This window comes from Loxodonta africana, chromosome 18, assembly GCF_030014295.1.
Source record: "Loxodonta africana isolate mLoxAfr1 chromosome 18, mLoxAfr1.hap2, whole genome shotgun sequence".
Taxonomy (NCBI): domain Eukaryota; kingdom Metazoa; phylum Chordata; class Mammalia; order Proboscidea; family Elephantidae; genus Loxodonta; species Loxodonta africana.
In genome coordinates, this window is record NC_087359.1 from 23,685,838 (window position 1) to 23,707,210 (window position 21,373).

A 21,373-nucleotide genomic window follows, 5' to 3' on the forward strand; every position below is an offset into this window, starting at 1 on the left:
TCTCTCTGTTGAAGAGTTGTTTATTAGCATATAAAAACACATGAGAGGCTCTGTGGTGAAGAAATCAGTTTAACTTTGTTCAACCTGAATTTTTCCTCAATCTTACTTAATTATGAAATATTTTTTACCTGACACCTATTAACTTATTGTACACCTAGAGTTCAGTACAGCATACTTTTGAAAATGCTGACTTATGTATACATACAGACCACTTAAGAATGATTGTTTAAAAAGTATGGGCTATCTGAATATTATAAAATGCTTAATGAAGTATGATAATCTAAGCACTCTACTTATCCCAGATAATGCAGGGATATTTTTGTAGAATAAGTAACTGTCTTCCAGAGAAAAGGGCATTTCAAATGGGTAATAGAATTTTTACCTGACCAGTTGAAAATAGCGATCCTTATAAGTCAGTGCAGTGTATCCTGCTTTGCTTCCTTCTGAGAGAAGCAACGGACGTTAATGTAATTAAATTGTGGTTAGGATAAAACTTCAAAGATACCAGTCATTCAGTATTTCACTGTATTTTTATTTTCTTCTTTGTATCTAAAACATTCTTGTTAACATATGGAGAGTAAATGGTTAAAATAGAGAAAAGGGAAAAAATAATTTTTACAGGAGAATAGAAAGAAAAAGTGGTACAACGTTTGGTTCTTGGAATTAGAGCCAATGTTTGCATACCCTATAAAAATTTCAGGATAACTCTGATCTAAAATGTACTCCTATAACTTTTAATTTTGACATTGAATATTGGCTTTCTTTCCAATATTGACATAAGATCATTTTGGGGGGTAAAAATTCTACTTTTTAAAGTTTTTTTTTTCTTTGTTTTATTTTCAATGATTACCTTTTAACTGTCCTACAAAGCAAGATTTATACCAGATTTACATACTAATGTGCACTGTGTTGATTTTTTCTTTTTTCTTTTCAGGTTACTTCTGCTTTTGATTTTTTTTGCAGTTCAGATTTTTATGTTTTTGGTGCATCACTCTTTTAAAAATGCAGTGGTTCCCATGAAACTTGTCCCAGACTTATATTTCCTAAAACCTGGAGATAAACCACATAAATACAGAACGAGCCTGCTTCTTCAAAATTCCACTGGTGAGAGTGTGTGAAGGTCTGTGAATGTGTGTTGGTTGGGGCATGGCGGGGAGGGAAGGAGATAGGTTAGAGGATTGGATTTAGACATATATTTGAGGTAAAGGCCTGGTTTGTCTACAGGAAATCTAAATTAAGTGAAACACTTTATTAATGCTGAATAATATAATTGAAATGTTGGTTTAAGTGCAAATGACAGTTTTTTAAAAAAAATATTCCGATTTATACTGCTTATCATCATAAAATTCCCCTTTCTAATAGTAGCAAAATTTGTTTTTTAGCAGAATGTTATTTTATCTCAAAGTTCATCTTGAGTAAAATAAACTTCAGAAGCTAAAAAACTCTTCAGAATGAGTTAGAGCATGTAACTTTTATGCAGCTGTATGTGCTAACTGGAAATGTTGAAACAATCTTTATTGGAACAATCCTTCAAGGATTATCTAAAGAGTTAGTTAGAATAAGAAAAATAATCCTTATATCTATGATCAAATACATTAAATTTGTAGTGGATTTATTTGGATTTGCTATTGCTTGTTCTTACTACATAATTGTCAAATATTAAAAAAAAAATTTTTTTTAAACATGGCCTTGAGTGAAGCTCAGAACAAATTTTAACAAAAGCTGATACAGAAATCTGATTTTTAAAATCCTGAAACCTAATACAGAATTGTATTCATACAACAGTTCCCATCTGCCTACATAGTTATGGTTCCAAGATTCTTGAAGAGAAAATCAACGTTCGCTAACTTTGGCAAATTTACAGCAAAACAAAAACAACTTTATTTTCTATCTTGCTGAAATATCTTGAAAGGTTACATACATTTCATGTACCTTTCTATACTTATAAACTCCTTGGGGTTTACAATTTCTTAACACCTCAACTATTGTTTAGTATCTTTCCTTTTTGATTGACTCTTTACTAAAGAGTTTTGCCCAGTGTTAAAATAATCATGGTTAAGGATGATTCACACTTTGGGGAGAAGAATTCATTTAGTGATAAAAAATTGCTCTTGAATAGAAAATACTGTTTTGAAGTTTTTTCTTTAGTTAGAATTCTTGTCTTTGGTTTTCATCTACATTTTATATTGCTAAAATATTGCTACATGGACCCTTATATTCATTGTGACATTTTTATATATGTTTTGGGAAATTATATATGTATATTTTAACTGTCTGTGCTCTGAGTTCCCTCTCACTGATCCGCAAGAAATTTTAGTATTTTCAAAGTTTGTCTCTTCCATTATTTTTTAGTATTACTAGAGTTGCGTACATTGTTATCTCATATTTTCCTAAGCCCTGTTGCTAGTTTCAATAAAGCCACCTTTCTGTTAGAAATCATGGTGTGTACAAATACTATATTAAGTGTGCATTGCAAGCATGTATTGAATGGTAGCTTATCCTCTTTCCAGCCCCTTTGGTTGTAAATAGCTCTCTTAGAGTACACAGGCACTCTGGCAAGCCAGAGGTGGAGATCACTGAAGGCATTAGGTGGGAAGTAGTTAAACATTAAAAAAAAAACAAACAAACCCTGTGCCGTCGAGTCGATTCCAACTCATAGCGACCCTATAGGACAGGGTAGAACTGCCCCATAGAGTTTCCAAGGAGCGCCTGGTGGATTCGAACTGCTGACCCAGTTAAACATAGCATCACTCTGTTCCTAAAAGCACCGTTCTCTACAGCACTCATGTTTGGTGCTGAGTTTGACCCACCATGCCACTCCACTTAGTTACTTATTATTGTCTGCTGTTGAGTCAATTCTAACTCAAAGTAACCCAAGAGGACAGAGTAGAACTGCCCCATAGGGTTTCTAAGGCTGTAATCTTTACGAGAGCAGACTGCCACATCTTTCTCCTGCAGAATGGCTGATGGGTTTGAACTGACAACCTTTCAGTTAGCAGCCGAGTACTTTAACCACAAAGCCACCAGGGCTCCTTGGTTACTGATTGTGTTTTCCATTATTTGGTTTTGATTTTTCTCAATGTCACATTTGTCCTTCCTTGAATCCTGACTTTCATAATAATGGAGAAGAAACTACTCCATTCATCAGACATGTTGCTATGGATTTAAACCCTAGACAGGATTCAAGATCTTTCTCTTGGCTCCAGGAAATTTAGAGCATGTAGATGGAGACCTAATGATGTATTTGAATATTTTAAGGTAGTTAAGGCAGTTGACATTTATAAAACTTTTGTGTCCAGAGCATACAGACATCTTCTAGGGAGTGATGTTACCTAACTCCACACCTTGAACTGTCCCTTTCTGAACCCTGCAAGTTACCTTGTTACATAAAATTGTCAGACAGATTTTTATTCTCAGTAATGGGATTTTTTCGTGAATATTATAGTAATCTTTAAGTAAGAGTAGTAGCAGCAGCAACTAAATTTGCACAGATTTTGTCCTAATCCCAGTGTACATATTCAGTCATTTAATCCTCACGGTCACTCTTTGTCCCTGATTTATAAAAGAGGAAACTAAGGTCCAGAGTATCTACGGAACTTGCATGAAGGACAGATAGTGTGAGTGGTACAACTGGAATTTGAATTCAGGCTGGCTGGCTCCAGAGGCAGTGGTCTTACCCACTTCTTATTTAATGAAGATAAAATATTTTTCTAAAAAGAGTGATCTTTCCACTGTATGTCTGTTTCTTATTTAAATAACCTATGTCTGTTTCTGATTTAAACTGATTACTATTTGCTTATTTTTTAATACCAGACTCAGATATCAGTGATCTTATTAGCTTTTTCACAAACCAGAACATAATGGTGGCGATGTTTAATGACAGTGACTATGTGTCTGCTGCCCCCCATAGTGCAGCTTTAAATGTGATGCATTCAGAAAAGGTAAGAGTAATTTATGTGCATGAATACCCATTGGAGAGTTACAAAAGATTAAAACAGTTGGTCTAAAAGTCATCATTTGCTGATTTGACCTCGTTAGTTGGAAATGAGGATTTACTTTTGTAAATAGCAGTGTATATTTGTGATATATATTATGTCCTGATGAATTTGATATATTTGTTATATTTTTTGTCTAAAATATAAAAATCTCTGAATATTTCAAACCATGTTATCTTTATCTATCATTAGTATTATCTGTATGATTTGTTGAAATAGCGTTCAGTAGAGTTGGTGGGAATTAGCGCAGTGAAAAAAGCTTGGTAGATAGCATATCCACTTATTTTTATGTAATATATAATAAGTCTTTTCTTTTTTTCTTATCATAGGACTATATATTTTCAGCTGTTTTCAACAGTACTATGGTTTATTCTTTACCTGTGTTGATGAATATCATTAGTAACTACTATCTTTATCATTTAAATGTGACTGAAAGCATCCAGATCTGGAGTACCCCATTCTTTCAAGTAAGCAAACTAAAAAATATATGTGGTATCATACATGTATACTGTGTGTGTGTATACATATGCACAGTATATTTAATATATATTAAAAGCCAATTGATAATAACAAATGAAATCTGTAGAAGTTCATCTTGTGATATCTCCTGGTCTTCTTAAAACTCGAGAGGGAGATGAAAAATCCTCACCAGAAACTAGCAAGCCGAATCCAAAAGCATATTAAAAGGATTGTACACCCTGGTCAAGTGAGATTTATCCTAGGGATGTAAGGTTAAGGGTGGTTCGACATTAGGAAATCAGTCATTGTAATGCACTCCATTATTAGAACAAAGAAAAAGAGCCACATGATCATCTCAGTGGATGCAGAAAAGGCATTCAACAAAATCCCACACCCTTTCATGATAAAAACATTCACGAAACTAGGAATAAAAGGGAAATTCCTCAATATGATAAAAGTCTTTTATGAAAAACTCACAGCTAGTGTCATACTCAATGATGAAAGGCTGAGAGTTTTCCCCTTAAAGATCAGGAACAAGACAAGGATTCCTGCTCTTATCACTGCTATTAAATATTGTACAGAAGTCCTAGCCAAAGCAGTTCGGCAAGGAAAAGAAATGAAAGGTATCAAATTGAGAAGGAAAAAGTAAAACTATCCATTTTTGCAAATGACATGATCCTATCTATAGAAAACACTAGAGAATCCACAAGAAAGCAAGTAGAGCTCATAAATGAATTCAGCAAAGTGACAGAGTACAAGGTCAACACATGAAAGTCTGTTGGGTTGCTGTACATCAGCAGTGAGCATTCTGAGAAGGAAGCTAAAGAAACAATTCCATTTATAGTAGCATATAGAAGAATAAAATGTAGGAATAAAGACTTGTACACTGAAAACTATAAAACATTACTGAAGCGAATTAAAGAAGACCTAGATAAATGGAAGGACATTCCATGTTCATGGATTGGAAGATTTAATATTGTTAAGATGTCAGTACTACTCAGTCTGTAGATTCATTGAATGTATAGATTCATTGCAAAATCCCAACAGCCTTCAAAAATGAAATCCCAAACCTCAGGTTTACCTGGAGCTGCAGGGGGTCTGAATAGCCAAAACAATCTTAAAAAAGAACAAAGTCAGAGAGTTCACATTTCCAGACTTAAAAACATACTGTAAATCTACATAATCAAAAACAGTGCAGTACTGATACAATGACATATGTTGTTGTTGCTTTTAGTTGCTGTCTAGTTGACTCTGACTCATGGCAACCCCATGTGTGCAGAGTGAAACTGTACCCCATAGGATTTTCAAGGCTGTGACCTTCAGGAAGCAGATCACTAGACCTGTCCTTCAAGATGCCTCTGGGTGGCACTTACCTTTTGGCTAGTAGTTAAGCGCTTAATCATTTATGCCACTCAGAGACCTCGATAGACATATAGACCAACTGAATAGAATTGAGAGTTCAGAAATAAACCCATACATCTGTGGTCAGTTGATTTTCGACAAGGGTACTGAGTCCATTCTGTGGGAGAAAGAGTAGTCTCTTTAATAAATGGTGCTAAGACAACTGAACGTCCACATGTAAAAAGTACGAAACCAGCACTCCTGCTTCATACCATATAGAAAAATTAAAATGGATCAAGGGTCCAAATATAAGAACTAAAGCTATAAAACTCTTAGAAGAAGACACATTTTAGAAAGATCACTGGCACCAGGGTGAAGAGGGGTTAGCCTGAGGGGAGGATAGAAAGTTAAGATCCGATCAGATTCTTTTAATAAATGATTCAGATCCACTTGAGCTAATGCAGCAACATCGGCAGTAATGATAGAGGGACACGGATGTTTAACAAAATTGTCCCAACTTGGTCACTTGTATTTGTGAGGTGAGGAAAAGGCAGGAGTCTTGAATTTCTTAGTTCAGAATATTGAGGTTTATAATAAATCATTCACCGGTTTTGAGAATACAGGTGGAAGAGAGATTTTTTTTTCCTTTCTTTTGGTGGAAAGGATACTGATTTGTGCTTCGAGCATGCTGAGTTTTCATCCTTGTGGTATTTGTCTGATGGACATTAATAGGCATTTAGATGTAAAAGTCTGGAGAGATTTTTGGACAAGAAGTAACTTGTGAATCACCAGCACGCCAGTGATATTGAAATCCCTGAGGTTGTTGATCATCCTTGTGGGTTTTTTTTTTTTTTTTTTTTTTACTTTGAGGTATTTCAGATCTGCAGAAAATGATCAGCCATGTATCTACCACCCAAATGTTTCAAATGTTAATCTCTCATCATACTTGTTTTTATTTAGTAAAACTTTAAAGATACTAGTGAAACCCGCAGTCTACCCTACCCCAACCTCAAATCCTTTTCTCCTCTGTAGAAGTAACCATAATTCAAAATTTATACTTCCCGTATGTTTTTATGATATTACTAGTGTATATGTATCCATGGAGTGGTGCGGTGGTTAAGAGCTCAGCTGCTAGCCCAAAGGTCGGCAGTTTGAATCCACCAGCCACTCCCAGGAAACCCTGGGGGGCAGTTCTGCTCTGTCCTATAGGGTCACTATGAATCGGAATCGACTTGATGGCAACGGGTTTTGGTTTTAACAAACAGCATGATGTATGTCAGTGTTTAATGGAAAATGTAAGTTGCAAGATCCTTTATCATAGTTAAGAATACACATACCCCCCAAAAAAAAAAAAAGTTGCCATTAAGTCGATTCCAACTCATAGCAACCCTACAGGACAGAGTACAACTGCCTCCTAGGATTTCCAAGGAGTGGCTGGTGGACTTGAACTCCCAGCCTTTTAGTTAGAAGCCGAGCTCTTAACCACTGTACCACCAGGTCTCTACTTTTTAAAACCAGTGGGACAGAAATGGGACTTTTTAAAGCTAATTATCCATAGAGTCCTACTAAAGTTCCACATTTTTTCCTTCCTTCATCAGATTCTGTGTGATTGGATCCTGTAGTGGATTTGCTCAGAATCATATAGGTATGTAGAAAGTGGCAGAGTTGTTTTTATGTAGCCCAAACCAACCAAAACCAAACCTGTTGCTGATGAGTCGATTCCGACTCATATTCCGACTCATAGCGACCCTATAGGACGGAGTAGAACTGCCCCATATGGTTTCCAAGGAGCACCTGGTGGATTTGAACCGCTGACCTTTTGGTTAGCAGCCATGGCTCTTAACCACTGTGCTACCAGAGTTTCCTTATGTAGCCCACTGCCTACTGAAAGCTCTGTCTCCCATTCCCATTCTTTCAAATAGACTATGCCTAGGATAGATATCCTAATGTGTTCCTTCAGAGGTTTTGATAATTTCTAAGTAGTAAGGAGATATAAAATGATTCTCAGCACCATTTCTTATTCTGTGATTGTCTTTCAGGAAGTTACGGACATAGTTTTTAAAATTGAGTTGTATTTTCAAGCAGCTTTGCTTGGGATCATTGTCACTGCAATGCCACCTTATTTTGCCATGGAAAACGCAGAGAATCATAAGGTAATGATTTTGTTGAAAAGAATTACAAGTACAGTTTGCTAATAAGAAATGCCATACTAAAAAACGACTATTTTGCATGAGTGTAAGACTAATATATAATTGTTATTTCAGGAATAAGCTAATGGAATGTAAAATTTATTGTAATTTATTTTTGTATAGTAGTAGTAATAACTAACATCTCTTACTTGAATATTTACTATGTGCTTTAAAAATTACATTCTTTAATCCTTACAACATTGCAAAGTAAATTTTATGTTACCCACTTTTGAGGGTGGGAGTGTTCGGATAACTTACCCAGCTTGACTAACCTTATTTAAGTGGTAGATCTGGGAACTGACTCCAATCTTTATATTCTTAATTGATATACTAAACTATCCCATTTAGCCTTTAATAGATGTACTGAATGTAAAAGTCACTACATTTTTGTTCAATAATAAAAAAAAAAAAGGTGGAAAATGATTGTCACCACCAGGACTTAGCATTGAAAAATTGCTACGTAGACAGTTTTTTGGCATTTCACCTTCTTTTCTGCACTATTCTCTTTCAGTGTTTTCTTGGCAGACGACGATACTGTACAGTCTTCTGGCTGTTCAGTGCCTTCCAGTGTTCTGCCCTTCTGATAGTGTACCTATTGCAATTCTCTAATCAAAAGTTTCTCTCCATGACTGATCTAAGTTCAGTGGAAGAAAATTTGTTTAATTTATACAGTACAATAAGTAATGGGCTTAATGAATAATGGGCTTAAGCCTCATAGCAGACAATTTACATCTTTAATAAGTTTGTTTAGTATAAAAGTAATATATGAGCTTCACAAGGTAATTTTTCAAAAGAAGATTTTATTTTTGTTATACATATGCATACTCATTTTAGTAATCCAGAAAATATAGAAAAGTATAAAGAATAAAATAACAATTATCTGTAAACCCAGCACTCAAAAATAAAACTTAGTAGACAACTGCACTTTTTCATTTAACTTAAAAGTTTTTCAATTAAACTTTATTTTGAGATTATTGTAAATGCCCATTCAGTCATACAAAATAACACAGATTTTGTGTACCCTTTTACCCAGTTTCTCCGAATGATAATATCTCACAAAAGTATAGTACAGTATCTCCTGCCAGCATATCGACATTGTTATAGTCAGGATAGAGAACAGCTCCGTCATCGCAAAGATCTCTGCTGTTATCGTTTTCTGGCCACACACTTCCTGCTCCTAATGTTCTCCATTGAGATAATTTCGATATATCCAGAATGTATAAATGGAGTCATAGTATGTTTTCTTTTGGAATTGACTTTTTTTCACTCAGCATAATTATTTGGAGATTCAACCAAGTTGTATATATCAATAGTCCATTCCTTTTTTTTTTCCTTAATTGTGGTAAAAATATTTACAACAAACCATTTGTCAATTCAACATTTTTTACATGTGTAATTCAGTAACATTAATTACATTCATTATGTTGTGCACCATCACCGCTATCCTTTTCCAAATTACTCCACCACCATTAATAGAAATTCAGTGCCCCCAGGCAGTGACTGCCCCTTTCCCCTTCCCTGCCTACCCCCCCAACCACTAGTAAACTTTGGTCTCTATATCTTTGCCTATTCTAGGTATTTCGTATAAGTGGGATTATACAATATTTGTCCTTTTGTGACTGACTTATGTCACTCAGCAAAATGTTTTCAAGATTCATCCCTTCATGTGCAAGTTACTGTTTGCATTACTGCTTTCAGTTTTTTTGGGTATATGTCTATGATTGGGATTGCTGGGTCATATGATCTATATTTGACTTTTTGAGATGTGCCAAACTTTTTTGTAGTATCTGTACCATTTTGCATTCCCACCAGCAGTGAATGAGGGTTCCAATTTCTCCCATCCTGGCCAACACCTGTTATTTTCCCTTTTTTTCATTATAGCCATTCTAGTGGGAGTGAAGTAATATCTCATTGTGGTTTTGATTTGCATCTCCCTATGACTAATGACTATCCGGTCACCATGAGTTGGAATCAACTTGAAGGCAATGGCTTTTGTTTTTGTTTTTTACAGGTTAATGACTAATGAGGAGTCCTGGTGGCGCAGTTGTTAAAGCATTTGGCTGGCTGCTAATGGAAAGTTTGGCAGCTCGAACCCACCAGCTCCTCTTCAGAAGAAAGATGTGGCAGTCTGCTTTCGTAAAGATTTATAGCCTTGAAACTCTTTGGGACAGTTCTACTCTGTCCTACTGGGGTGCCGTGAGTTGGAATCAACTCGACAGCAATGGGTTTAGTTCGGTTTTAATGATGTTGAACGTCTTTTCATGTGCTTGTTGGCCATTCGTGGATCCTCTTTGGTGAAATGTCTAAGTCCTTTACCCATTTTTTGATTGGGTTGTTTGTCTTCTTGTTAACTTTTAGGAGTTCTTTATATATTCTGGATATTAAACTCTTATCAGTCCATTCCTTTTTATTGCTAAGTAGTTCCATGGTATGGATGTGTCACAGTTTGTGTAACCATTCATCCGTTGAAGGACATATGGGTTATTTCCAGTCTTTGTCTATTTTGAGTAAAGTTGCTGTGAACATTCGTGTACAGGTTTTTGTGTGAACATAAATTTTCATTTTTCTAGGATAAATGCCCAGGAGTACAAATGCTGAATTGTATGGTGATTGCATGTTTAGTAAGAAACTGCTAAACTGCTTTCCAGAGTGACTATGCCATTTTTTGCTTTCCTACCATCAATGGATAAGAGACAAAAGCATAGATTATCCAAAACAGTTGTGTCTGAGTTGGTTTATGTTTTTATACTTATAATGAAATTTACAAATACCTGATGTTCTTAGAATACATTGACCACAAAAATTTTCCAGTTTTTCTTATTTTTCCTCTTCCTTTCAACTAACCTATATTCTGTGCTCCCCTTTAACCTTACCGTGTGGTATGGCCAGCTCTTTCTTAAAATGTTATTGGGAATAGATTTTTTACAGATGAAAGGTTTACCTGTCTTTGAAAATCAACTGAATAAGATTGTTAGGTATTTGGATTTGTAAAAAAAAATTTCAAATTTCCAATTAAATACTGAGAGCATATTTAGGAAAACAACGATCATTTAGGAGCCCTGGTGGCGTGGTGGTTAAGAGCTCGGCTGCTAACCAAAAGATTGGCAGTTCAAATTCACCAGCCACTCCTTGGAAACCCTATGGGGCAGTTCTACTCTGTCCTGTAGGGTCACTATGAGCTGAAACTGACTTGATGTCACCTAAAAACAACAAGATCATTTAAGTTTACTGTCAGTGTACCTGAAAATGCTTTTCACTTGTGGTGGTAATAAGAGCTTACATTGTACTATGCAGGAGTATATACTATGCTTTCAAATGCATCATGTATACAAAGTTTTACCCTTAAGCTGAAAGCCATAAGTAAATCTGGTGGGTACTTGGCAGTTTGTGTTTTCATGAAAAGTTCATTTTGAAAAGTTCATTTTAAAAATTTAGAATCCTTTTCCTGTTTAAAACATAGCTTTTTGTTTACACCAACAAATTTTCAAAAGCAATAGTGTTTTGATTACTCTGGTAATGGATCACCGTTTGCACAGCTATAACCCCCATGACACTTTTTGGTTTCTTTTAGTTTCATGTTTCTTAGCAGCACTGCTTTATTCTGATTCTTAAAGATTTCATTGAAGTTGTTATATCAGAAATAATGAGCCAAATTAAAGGCTAAATGGAAATTATATTTAACTGTGATGAGGAATTTTATTACCTGTAAACTCAATGTGACTTTTTTTGTTTAGTTGTTATAAAATCAACTCTGAAATAATTTTCTAGAGTTTTATTTGTTTGTAAAATGTTTAACATACTTTTCCCCCTTTTTTTTAGATCAAAGCTTATACTCAGCTTAAGCTTTCAGGTCTTTTTCCATCGGCATATTGGATTGGACAAGCTATCATTGATATCCCCTTATTTTTTAGTGTTCTTGTTTTGATGCTAGGAAGCTTATTTGCATTTCATTATGGAATATATTTTTATGCTGTAAAGTTCCTTTCTGTGGTAAGTTAATGTCAGTGTACTCATGTTATTAGTAAATAAAATGTTTCTTAAAAACTATGTTTATAAACATGGCAATTGGCTGATTCTGTAATTTGGATATTAATTTTTAAAGAAAATAGAAGCAGCATCTAGTTAATTATTGTATATGATAACCTATAATCCATACAATTTATATTACTATAAGTGATTTTTAAAAATAATAACATGACTGTTAAATTATTTCCAGGCACAAGAGCAGACAAGAAAGACGTTTTAAAGAAGGACTATTTAAGTGCTCCTGGTGATACGCAATTAGGTGATCTACATGAAAGACGACCTCAATTTCAAGGAATTGTTTTTTAATGGTAGTAAGTTATTTATTTATTTATTTATTTTTGTGCTCCTTGGAAAAAATAACTTCGTCTTTCATGTAGATCACCTAATGAATGACGACCTCAATTTCAAGGAATTATTTTTTAACGGTAGTAAGTTATTTATTTATTATTTTGTGCTCCTTGGAAAAAATAACTTTGTCTTTCATATAGATCACCTAATTGAGTATCACCAAAAAAAAAAAAATTTTTTTTTTTGGTGATACTCAATTTTGGTGTCACCAGGAGCACTTAAATAGTCCTTCCTTAAAACATCTTTTCTTGTCTGCTCTTGTGCCTGGAAATAATTTTAACAGTCATGCGCACACCACACATAACTGACTGATAATAGATCCTTTCATATGCATGATTTTTATTAGGAAAAGAGGAAAACAGAGCTAGGTGAGGTTGGGTTATTGAAAGTAAACTTAACAATTTTGCCAGAGATCATAATCACCTTTTATATTAATTTCTGCCTTATCAATTGCTAAGTGTTTTTCTTAAAACTTTATAAAATATATTAAGTATGTTAAGTGTTGTATGTTAAAGTGGTAGCTTATAGTTGATTAAGAGAGATAAAATTGTTTTCAATAATAATAAACCTCCTTTCTATAATAATATAAGAGATAGCATTTTACTTGGTATAAAAGAAGAACTACAAATAGTGTTCAATTTAAATCACTTATTCAGGATTGTATTAACAGTAAGTTAGAAGCATGGTTTTTGTTAATTTAAGAGACATGGGAATAAGCCCTCAAGTAACCACAGTTTCTGTTTTGGGAATGATTTGTTGAGCAGTAAATTTGAAGAATAAATATTCCTTAATATTTTAATGTGACTGTGGTATTTTATATGTATTCTCTTCATATTTTTATATGCAGTATATACATTTTTGTTTTACAGATTTTTTGCCTTGTTGCCTATGTTCCATCAGTTATTCTGTTTACCTATGTTGCTTCTTTCACCTTTAAAAAAGTATTAAATACCAAAGAATTTTGGTCATTTATCTATTCTGTGGTGAGTCACATATTATGTCAACTTTTCATAGCAATTTAGTCAAAAGGCATTAATTCTTTAATGATTCAACTCAAAGTGTTATGTGTTTTATAAATGCAGAATTTAGATGGATAGGTGGCAGCATTTTATGTTTGTCTTCTTTATCATCAATTCTACGAAAGGATGATATTGAAAGCATTTAACAGCTAGCATGGATGGCAAGGAGGCTGTTGTTGTGTGCCCTTGAGTCGATTCTAACTCATAGTGCCCTTATATGACAGAGAATTGCCCTATATGATTTTCTAAGCTGTAATCTTTGCAGAACTCCATGGGGAAGTTCTACTCTTTCCCTGTAAGGTTCCTATGAGTTGGTTTTGACTCGATGGTACACAGCTGTCTTTAGGGGAACAGATTGCTAGGTCTTTTCTCCCATGGAGCTGCTGGTGGATTCAAACTACCAACCTTTTGGTTTGCAGCCACACACTTAACCATTGTGTCACTGGGGCTCCTATCTAAAGGCAACTGCTACCAGCATATTGATACTTCCTGGCTGAGTATCACTTTTGGTTCCACATTTTAATAGAGGGTTGACAAGATAATTAAATGCTGGGGCACAAATTTGCAAGTAAGTCTGATGAAATTTTCTAAACGCTTTTTCATCTTTCTTTCTCTTTAGACAGCCTTGGCTTGCATTGCAATCACTGAAATAACTTACTTTATGGGCTACACGGTTACAGCTATTTTTCATTATACTTTCTGCATAGTCATTCCAATCTACCCACTTCTCGGTTGCCTGATTTGTTTCATAAAGGTAGGTCTGTTAGGTATTTTAATATTTTAAAAGCATAAATAAATACTGCCTAATCATTGAGATTCTTCCTGTTCTTGTACTGAAAACAGTAAAAATCATCAGATTAGGTGCTACTACTTGATTGAGGAGTTATTGCAGCAGTTTAAAATCGCTTAGATCTTTTCAAGCATGTCTTTAAACTGTAAATTCTCAACAGAGAAGGACTATGTCTGTCATATGTTCTTTGACAGCCAAAATTATATACATAATTAGAGTTATGAGCTACTTCTGTCAGTATTTATTTTGGTGGAATTTTTCAAGGATTGAGTAATGCAGTGTACTGCAAAGGGATGAGAGAAAGTATGAGAGATTGTTTCCAAGAAAAAATAAAAGCAGATTTGTTTTGTTCAGCTTGGATAATTGAATAAGTTTTCCATGTAATTAGAAAAACAGTAAGTGATGAATTCTTGAATTAGGAGGATTGCTGATTAATTCTACACACTAACCTTTCTGCCCTTTTTCTTTTTGCTTCAGTTTAATATGTTTAGTTTATACCTACCCTGATAGAGATATTTTTGGGCGGGAAGATATTAATCTAAGTACAAAAAAGCTATTCATCTTGATAGCTAATTTTTTTTTATAGAGAACACGTTTGCTGAACAAAATGTGTTTTTTTTTTTCCGTTTTAATCTAGTTCTTTCTACATATTGCAACATAATAAATTTTCAAAAATTTTTGTCTTAGATTTCTTGGAAGAGTAAACAAAAAAATGAGGACACCTATGATCCATGGGATAGGCTTATGGTAGCTGTTATATCGGTAAGAAGTAAAAAGATTTTTTTGTGTGTTAGAATGTTACCTTAGGAATAATTTGGTTGTATGGTTTTAACTACCTTTTTAGTTTTTATTCTGTTGCATAAAAACTAAAGTGCATGAAAAGTTAAGTGTGCTCATTAATGCTAGCTAACCTGTATTTCGGTGGTCATACCTTTCATTTACTGAGTATGTTCACTTTAAGATACTTGACTATTTCACACATTATTAATTCCATTTAGTTACAATTCTGGCTTCTTAGAAGCAAAACCAATGCTTTTTATTTTTTATTGTATTTTATGGAGCTGACAACAAGTGCACTTGCAGAGGTAGAAAAATATGTGAAGGATTATTTTACTAAAAATAGTTTGTATTAAAAAATTATGATGAATTTTCTTTGGTGACGGCAAGGAACCAGATGTGTGTGGTCTTGGTTCTACTGGCATAGGGAAAAAATCAATTCAGTCATGAGCTGTTACGTGTTCTTGTTTTAGCCTTACTTGCAGTGCGTACTGTGGATTTTCCTCTTACAATACTATGAGAAAAAGTATGGAGGCAGATCAATAAGAAAGGATCCCTTTTTCAGGTCAGTTTAATTACTTTTTTTTAAGTTTCACTGTTTTTTAGTATATTTACAGAATTGTACAACTATCACTATAATCTAATTTAGAACATTTCTGTCAACCCCAAAAGAAACCTTGTATCCGTTAGCAGTCAGCTCCCCATCTCCCCTCCCTTGCTCCCCAGCCCTAGGGACCATTGATCTGCTTTCTGTCTCTATCGTCTCTTCCGGACATGTCATATAAATGATGTCATGCAATATGTAGTCTGTTTGGGTCTAGCTTCTTTGACCTAGCATAACGTTTTAAAGGTTCATCCATGTTGTCGCATGGAACAGTATTTCCTTCGCTATTGCCAAGCCATAGTCTGTTGTATGGATAAACCACATTTTGTTTATCCATTCATCAGTTAATGGACATTTGGCTTGTTTCTACTTTTTGGCTGTTAATAACACTGCTGTGAACATTTGTGTACATGTATTCACGTGGACATATGTTTTTACTTCTCTTGAGTGAACACCTAGGATTGGAATTGTTGTGTCGATGGTAATGCTGTGTTCAACCTTTTAAGGAAATACCAGACTAGTTTCCAATGTGACTGCACCATTTTACATTTGCACTTGCCAATGCTTGTCATTGTCTTTTTATTTTAGTCATTCTAGTGGTATGATGTAGGTTCTAATTGCAGTTTTGTTTTGAATTTCCCTAATGACTAATGATGTTGAGCATTTTTCCACATGCTTATTAGCCATTCATATATCTTCTTTGAGAAATGTCTATTCAAACCATTTGCCCATTTTTAAAAAATTGGGTTATTTGTCTTTATATTACTGAGTTCTAATAGTTCTTTACATATTCGGAATACAAGTCCCTTATTAGATATATGATTTGCAGATACTTTCTCTTGGTCTGTGCAGTTTCTTTTCAACATTACAGCAATTTACATTTAATTAAGAGCTATTTAGTAATATACAGCTATTGGTGCTAAATTGGTTCTGAATTTCTTTTTTATATTTCTCACATATTTGCTTATTTGTGTATTTGTTGAATAGTAACATACTGTCGACAACTGGATGAGAGGCATTGGTTATTCAGTGGTAGAATTCTCGTCTTCCATATAGGAGACCTGTGTTCAATTGCAGACCAGTGTACCTCAGGCACAGCTACCATCTATGTGTCAGTGGTGTGTTTTGTGTTGTTGTGATGCTGAACAGGCTAAGATGGACTAGAAAGAAAGACCTGAAGATCTACTTTTTGAAAATCAGCCAGTGAAAACCCTATGGGTCACAGCGGTCTGATCTGCAACCCATCATGAGGATGATGCAGGGCTGGGCAGTGTTTAATTTCATTGTGCATGGGGTTGCCATGAGTTGGGGGCTGACTCGACAGCAGCTAATAACAGCAACAAATAGAAAACTGAAAAGTAAGGAACTATGTGAAGTCCCTGAAGGTATAAACAATGAGTGTACTTTGAGTCCACCCAGGATTTCCTTGGAAGAAAGTCCTGGTGATCTGGTACTGAAAAATCAGCCACTGAAAATACTGTGGAGCATAGTTCTTCTGTGGCACATACGGGGTCACCATGGGCTGGAGTCAACTCAGTGGCAGTTGGTATTGAAATGTATTCAAGGTTATTTATTAACCACTGGATACTCCCTGCTTCCACTGAGGACTTTAGCATCAGGCTCTCCTTCTTCCTCTTCATCTTATTCTGCTGTTATCTTCAAGTAGACTTCAGCATCCACATAGCCTTTCTACTACCTAACCTCTCAGTTTCTGATTTTCTGCAAACTAGTGACTTCTGCCTCCACCCCTTTTCTACCATTTATTTGTACCAGAGCCGTGACATCACTGCTCTTCACTTCATCTGTAAAAGCTTAAATCTTAGTGTCCAGTTCTAGAAGTGATTTTTTAAAATCTTTCCAGTTCTCTCATTTCATTAGTCCTATTGGAATTTTTTTTTTTTCCTAATTTCATTATGGTTTCATATCCTTGAGTTTTCCGTTATCTCAATTATATTGGCTATTCACTGTTTTTACTTTCTTCTCTATCCAGCCTTGTCCACATGATTCATACTTTAACCCTCTTTCAGCATTCTCAACTTCTGTATCTCTTTAACTAGTCTACTAAAAACAAAAATTATGGGTGAACTTAACCATATGCTGGAGAAAAATCACATGAAAGTAGAGAGAGATATACTACATACGTGTAAACTTAATGTAAACAGTGTTTGGTAACCCTACTATACTTTATTAGCTCCTTCCTGACTCTTTCAGTAGTTTTCCCACACCTTCTTTGTATTCTTCAGATTCCCAAATTCACCCTCCCTCACCTCATTCCCTCCTTTTCAGTAGATGATCTTGTCACCTGTCTCAGAAGACAAAAGCACCTGATTACGAATTACAAATTTCTCCACATCTTGCATCATTTTTGCCTTTTCTCACTCCCAGAGTAAGAATTGCCCCTCCAGTTATCCAAGGCTTTATTCATTCCCACTACTTGAGGATGTTGCTTGATCAGTTTTTTTTTTCTTTTTTTCTTTCTGTATCCTCCTCTTCTGGATCTCAGTAGGATTTTTTTCAGGGGTGAGGGGGACATCTTCCTCCCATATGAAAACAAAATGGTAAATGTCAGAACCTGTAAGTCTACTTTGAACATGAATCCCTCTCGTACCCTCATCCCACATCTCTTCTTCCTTTCATAGCCTTTTTCTGTCTGCATTTCTTGACCTCCCACTCACTCCTTAACTCCCTGAAACCTGGTTTTTGCCATTACCTGTTCATCGATGTTGTTTTTAGTAGGATATCTAGTGACTTCCTTTTTGCCATGTCAGCTTATTGAACTAACCTGCAGCCTTTAATGTGGTTGACTTCTTCCTCCATACACTTTTCTCTTATTCCTTTTTTTTCCATAGTGTCACCTTCTATTTGGTTCCCTACCTCTCTGTTACTTCAGAATCTTCTGTGCAAGCATCGCTTTCTCTGCCTACCCTTAAAAAAGTATTCCTATGAGCTCTGACTTCAGTTATACCTTTGCTCTTCCTGGATGATTCCATTTATACCCAGGCTGTGAGTTTTTTGAGGCTAAGGTCCAGGTTTTTCATCCATCCTTCTATCTCTCTACGACATAGTGCTTGATGAATATTATTCATAAGTAGTATTGTTGAATACATGTATGAATTTAGATAATAAATTAATTCATTTATTAAACAAGTATTTATTGATAAAAAGGAATCAATTAATTAAAAATATCACTTGTAACTCTACCTTTCAGGGTAACCACAAATCTGACGTTCGTATATTTTTTTTAGTGTTTTCTCTATGTCGTACCTGAACTTCTCGGTATTTTAATTATTTGAAAATCTACTGTGTTTGTATCTTTAGGACCTTTTCAACAAAGTCCAAAAGTAGGAAGTTTCCAGAACCACCAAACAATGATGATGAAGATGAAGATGTCAAAGCTGAAAGATTAAAGGTCAAAGAGCTGATGAGTTGCCAGTGTTGTGAAGAGGTAATTTAGCCTTTCTGGCTGTGTCATATTAAATGTAGAATTAGTTCCTGATGTATAGGCATTAATCTGAAAAAAAACTTTTTTTCTCTGCTTGTGAATTAATCCATAAAACAAATCCTTTCTTTGAAAAAATATTTTTGTCCACTTAGTTTTGAATAGCGATAATTTCAATCATAGGTATTTATTTGTACAATACCTCTTATTAGCAAATGTAATTCTTATGATATGGACATGAGGTATGTACTGCCTGTCATTTCCTGATAAGTATATGATTTATAACTCTCTTTTTAAATCCTGTTTCCCTTACTAGAAACCAGCAATTATGGTCAGCAATTTACATAAAGAATATGATGACAAGAAAGATTTTCTTACAAGAAAAGTAAAGAAAGTGGCAACTAAATATGTTTCTTTCTGTGTGAAAAAAGGCTGGTATTTAATTAATTTTTTGTAAATAATTTTCCTGGAAAAGTAATTCCCACTTTTAATTTGATTTGTGTAGGATGATTTTTTTCTTTTAATTCTTTTAGGTGAGATCCTTGGACTGTTGGGCCCAAATGGTGCAGGCAAAACCACAATTATTAATATTCTGGTTGGTGATATTGAACCAACATCAGGCCAGGTATGATATACAAGAATGTGAGATATATTGAATATGATTTACGTTTTTTATTAAAATAAATTTCCTAATGATTAGTTAGGATTTTGATGCTCAATTTTTATATCTGTTTCAAGTATTAAGATTTTAATATAACTTGTTCAAATTATGATCTTATTTGCAAAAATAATGTGCACAGTCAAATATTTATACTTACATATAGACATGTACATCCAGTATTTTTGCTTTTATAATTATTATTATTACATGTATGGGTGATATAGGAACCCTGGTGGTGCAATAGTTAAGCACTTGACTGCTAACCGAGAAATTGGCTGTTTGAACCTGCTGGCCACTCAGTGGCAGTGAAATGTGGCAGTCTGCTTCTGTAAAGATTTACAGCCTTGGAAATCCTGTGAGGCAGTTCTGCTCCATCCTGTAGGGTTGCTATGAGTCAGAATCAACTCGACTGCAACAGGTTTGGTTTCATTTTTGGATAAGTGATTTGTCAACCAATTTAGTAAAAGACAATTGTATTAACTTCGGGAGATATGAGAGCTAGTCTTGATCCTTCCATTGACTAGTCTTATTATAAGCATGCCACTCATCAGCTTGTAGAAACTACTCTGCTCTCACCTTCTGCTTCTCTTTTCCTTGCTGCTTGACACCATCCATATCTAGAGAGTGCCAGGCATACTCCTCTGGATTTTTGCCCTAGCTGTTTCAGGCTTTACCTGACCCCCTAGAAACAAAATGACTGAATTCATTTACCTCCTTGGCTTAAGTATCACCTTCCAATGAGGCCCCCAATCCTTCTATTTAAAATGGTGGCTTTCATTTGCCATTCAAGCCTGTTTTCCTAATCACCCTTTTTGGCCATGTCACTGAATTCTGATTTAACTATACTTGTTTCATTAAAAAAGAGTAAAAATCTGATCTGATAATACCCTGGCTCTAAGAAGGGAGTTGAATTAATCTACTCATTGCTTCCTTCACAAAAGTAAATTAAGTAAAAATACTGATTAAAATAGCTTTGTATTTCTGTAGATATTTCTAGGTGGTCATTCTTCAGACCCGGCTGAGGATGATGACTCCACTAAGTGTATGGGATACTGTCCTCAGATGAACCCACTATGGCCAGATATTACATTGCAGGAACACTTTCAGATTTATGGAGCTGTGAAAGGAATGAGTGAAAGTGACATGAAAGAAGTCATAAAGAGGTAAAACAATTATCTTTAGAACCTTTTTGTTACTTGAGAGAAAGGTTTACATTTGGCATTTAAATACCTAACAGGTATTTCCATGGATCATAATTTTCATAGAATATGATCATTGCATTTTTCATATATTCTTTACAAAATTATGATAGCTATGAAAATAAAAGGCAATTTTTCTATTTTTAATTACAGAATGAATGTCTTTGTAGATGCCACAGAAGTTATTTTCATTTAACATGAAGCTTATATTGTTAAGATACTAATTTGTTGAAAATGATGTAAATTGGAGTTTACCTAATTATAGTAAGCTTCAACTGAGTAACTGTTCTAGAAAAAGCAATGTCGATGATCACAAGCTCTTTATATGGCTATTTATTTGTACATATCACGGTATACTCATTTTGTATTATCCGTTTTGCAGAATTACAAATGCACTTGATTTAAAAGAACATCTTCAGAAAACTATAAAGAAACTTCCTACAGGAATCAAACGAAAGGTGTGTTCATTAAACAATGAACATATATATGTTTTTTGATAGTTTATTGGCTGATAGTATCTTGATAG

The 21,373-nt window shown here is 34.6% G+C and overlaps 1 protein-coding gene across 4 annotated transcripts in view; it reads left to right on the top strand.

Moving 5' to 3' along the window:
- ABCA5 (ATP binding cassette subfamily A member 5) overlaps positions 1-21,373 on the top strand; it is an 87,655-nt gene that overhangs the window by 55,837 nt on the left and 10,445 nt on the right. For all 4 annotated transcript variants that reach the window (XR_010318308.1, XM_064270822.1, XM_064270824.1 and 1 more), the window contains exons 20-33: positions 935-1,104; positions 3,814-3,941; positions 4,325-4,462; positions 7,835-7,948; positions 11,804-11,974; positions 13,228-13,341; positions 13,997-14,131; positions 14,855-14,929; positions 15,418-15,509; positions 18,867-18,993; positions 19,304-19,418; positions 19,521-19,612; positions 20,636-20,811; positions 21,230-21,305. Coding sequence is in view for 3 of the 4 variants with exons in the window: in XM_064270822.1 (XP_064126892.1) it covers positions 935-1,104; positions 3,814-3,941; positions 4,325-4,462; positions 7,835-7,948; positions 11,804-11,974; positions 13,228-13,341; positions 13,997-14,131; positions 14,855-14,929; positions 15,418-15,509; positions 18,867-18,993; positions 19,304-19,418; positions 19,521-19,612; positions 20,636-20,811; positions 21,230-21,305 (1,723 nt within the window). In the remaining variant the exon portion in view is untranslated. The remainder of the gene's footprint in view (positions 1-934; positions 1,105-3,813; positions 3,942-4,324; positions 4,463-7,834; positions 7,949-11,803; positions 11,975-13,227; positions 13,342-13,996; positions 14,132-14,854; positions 14,930-15,417; positions 15,510-18,866; positions 18,994-19,303; positions 19,419-19,520; positions 19,613-20,635; positions 20,812-21,229; positions 21,306-21,373) is intronic.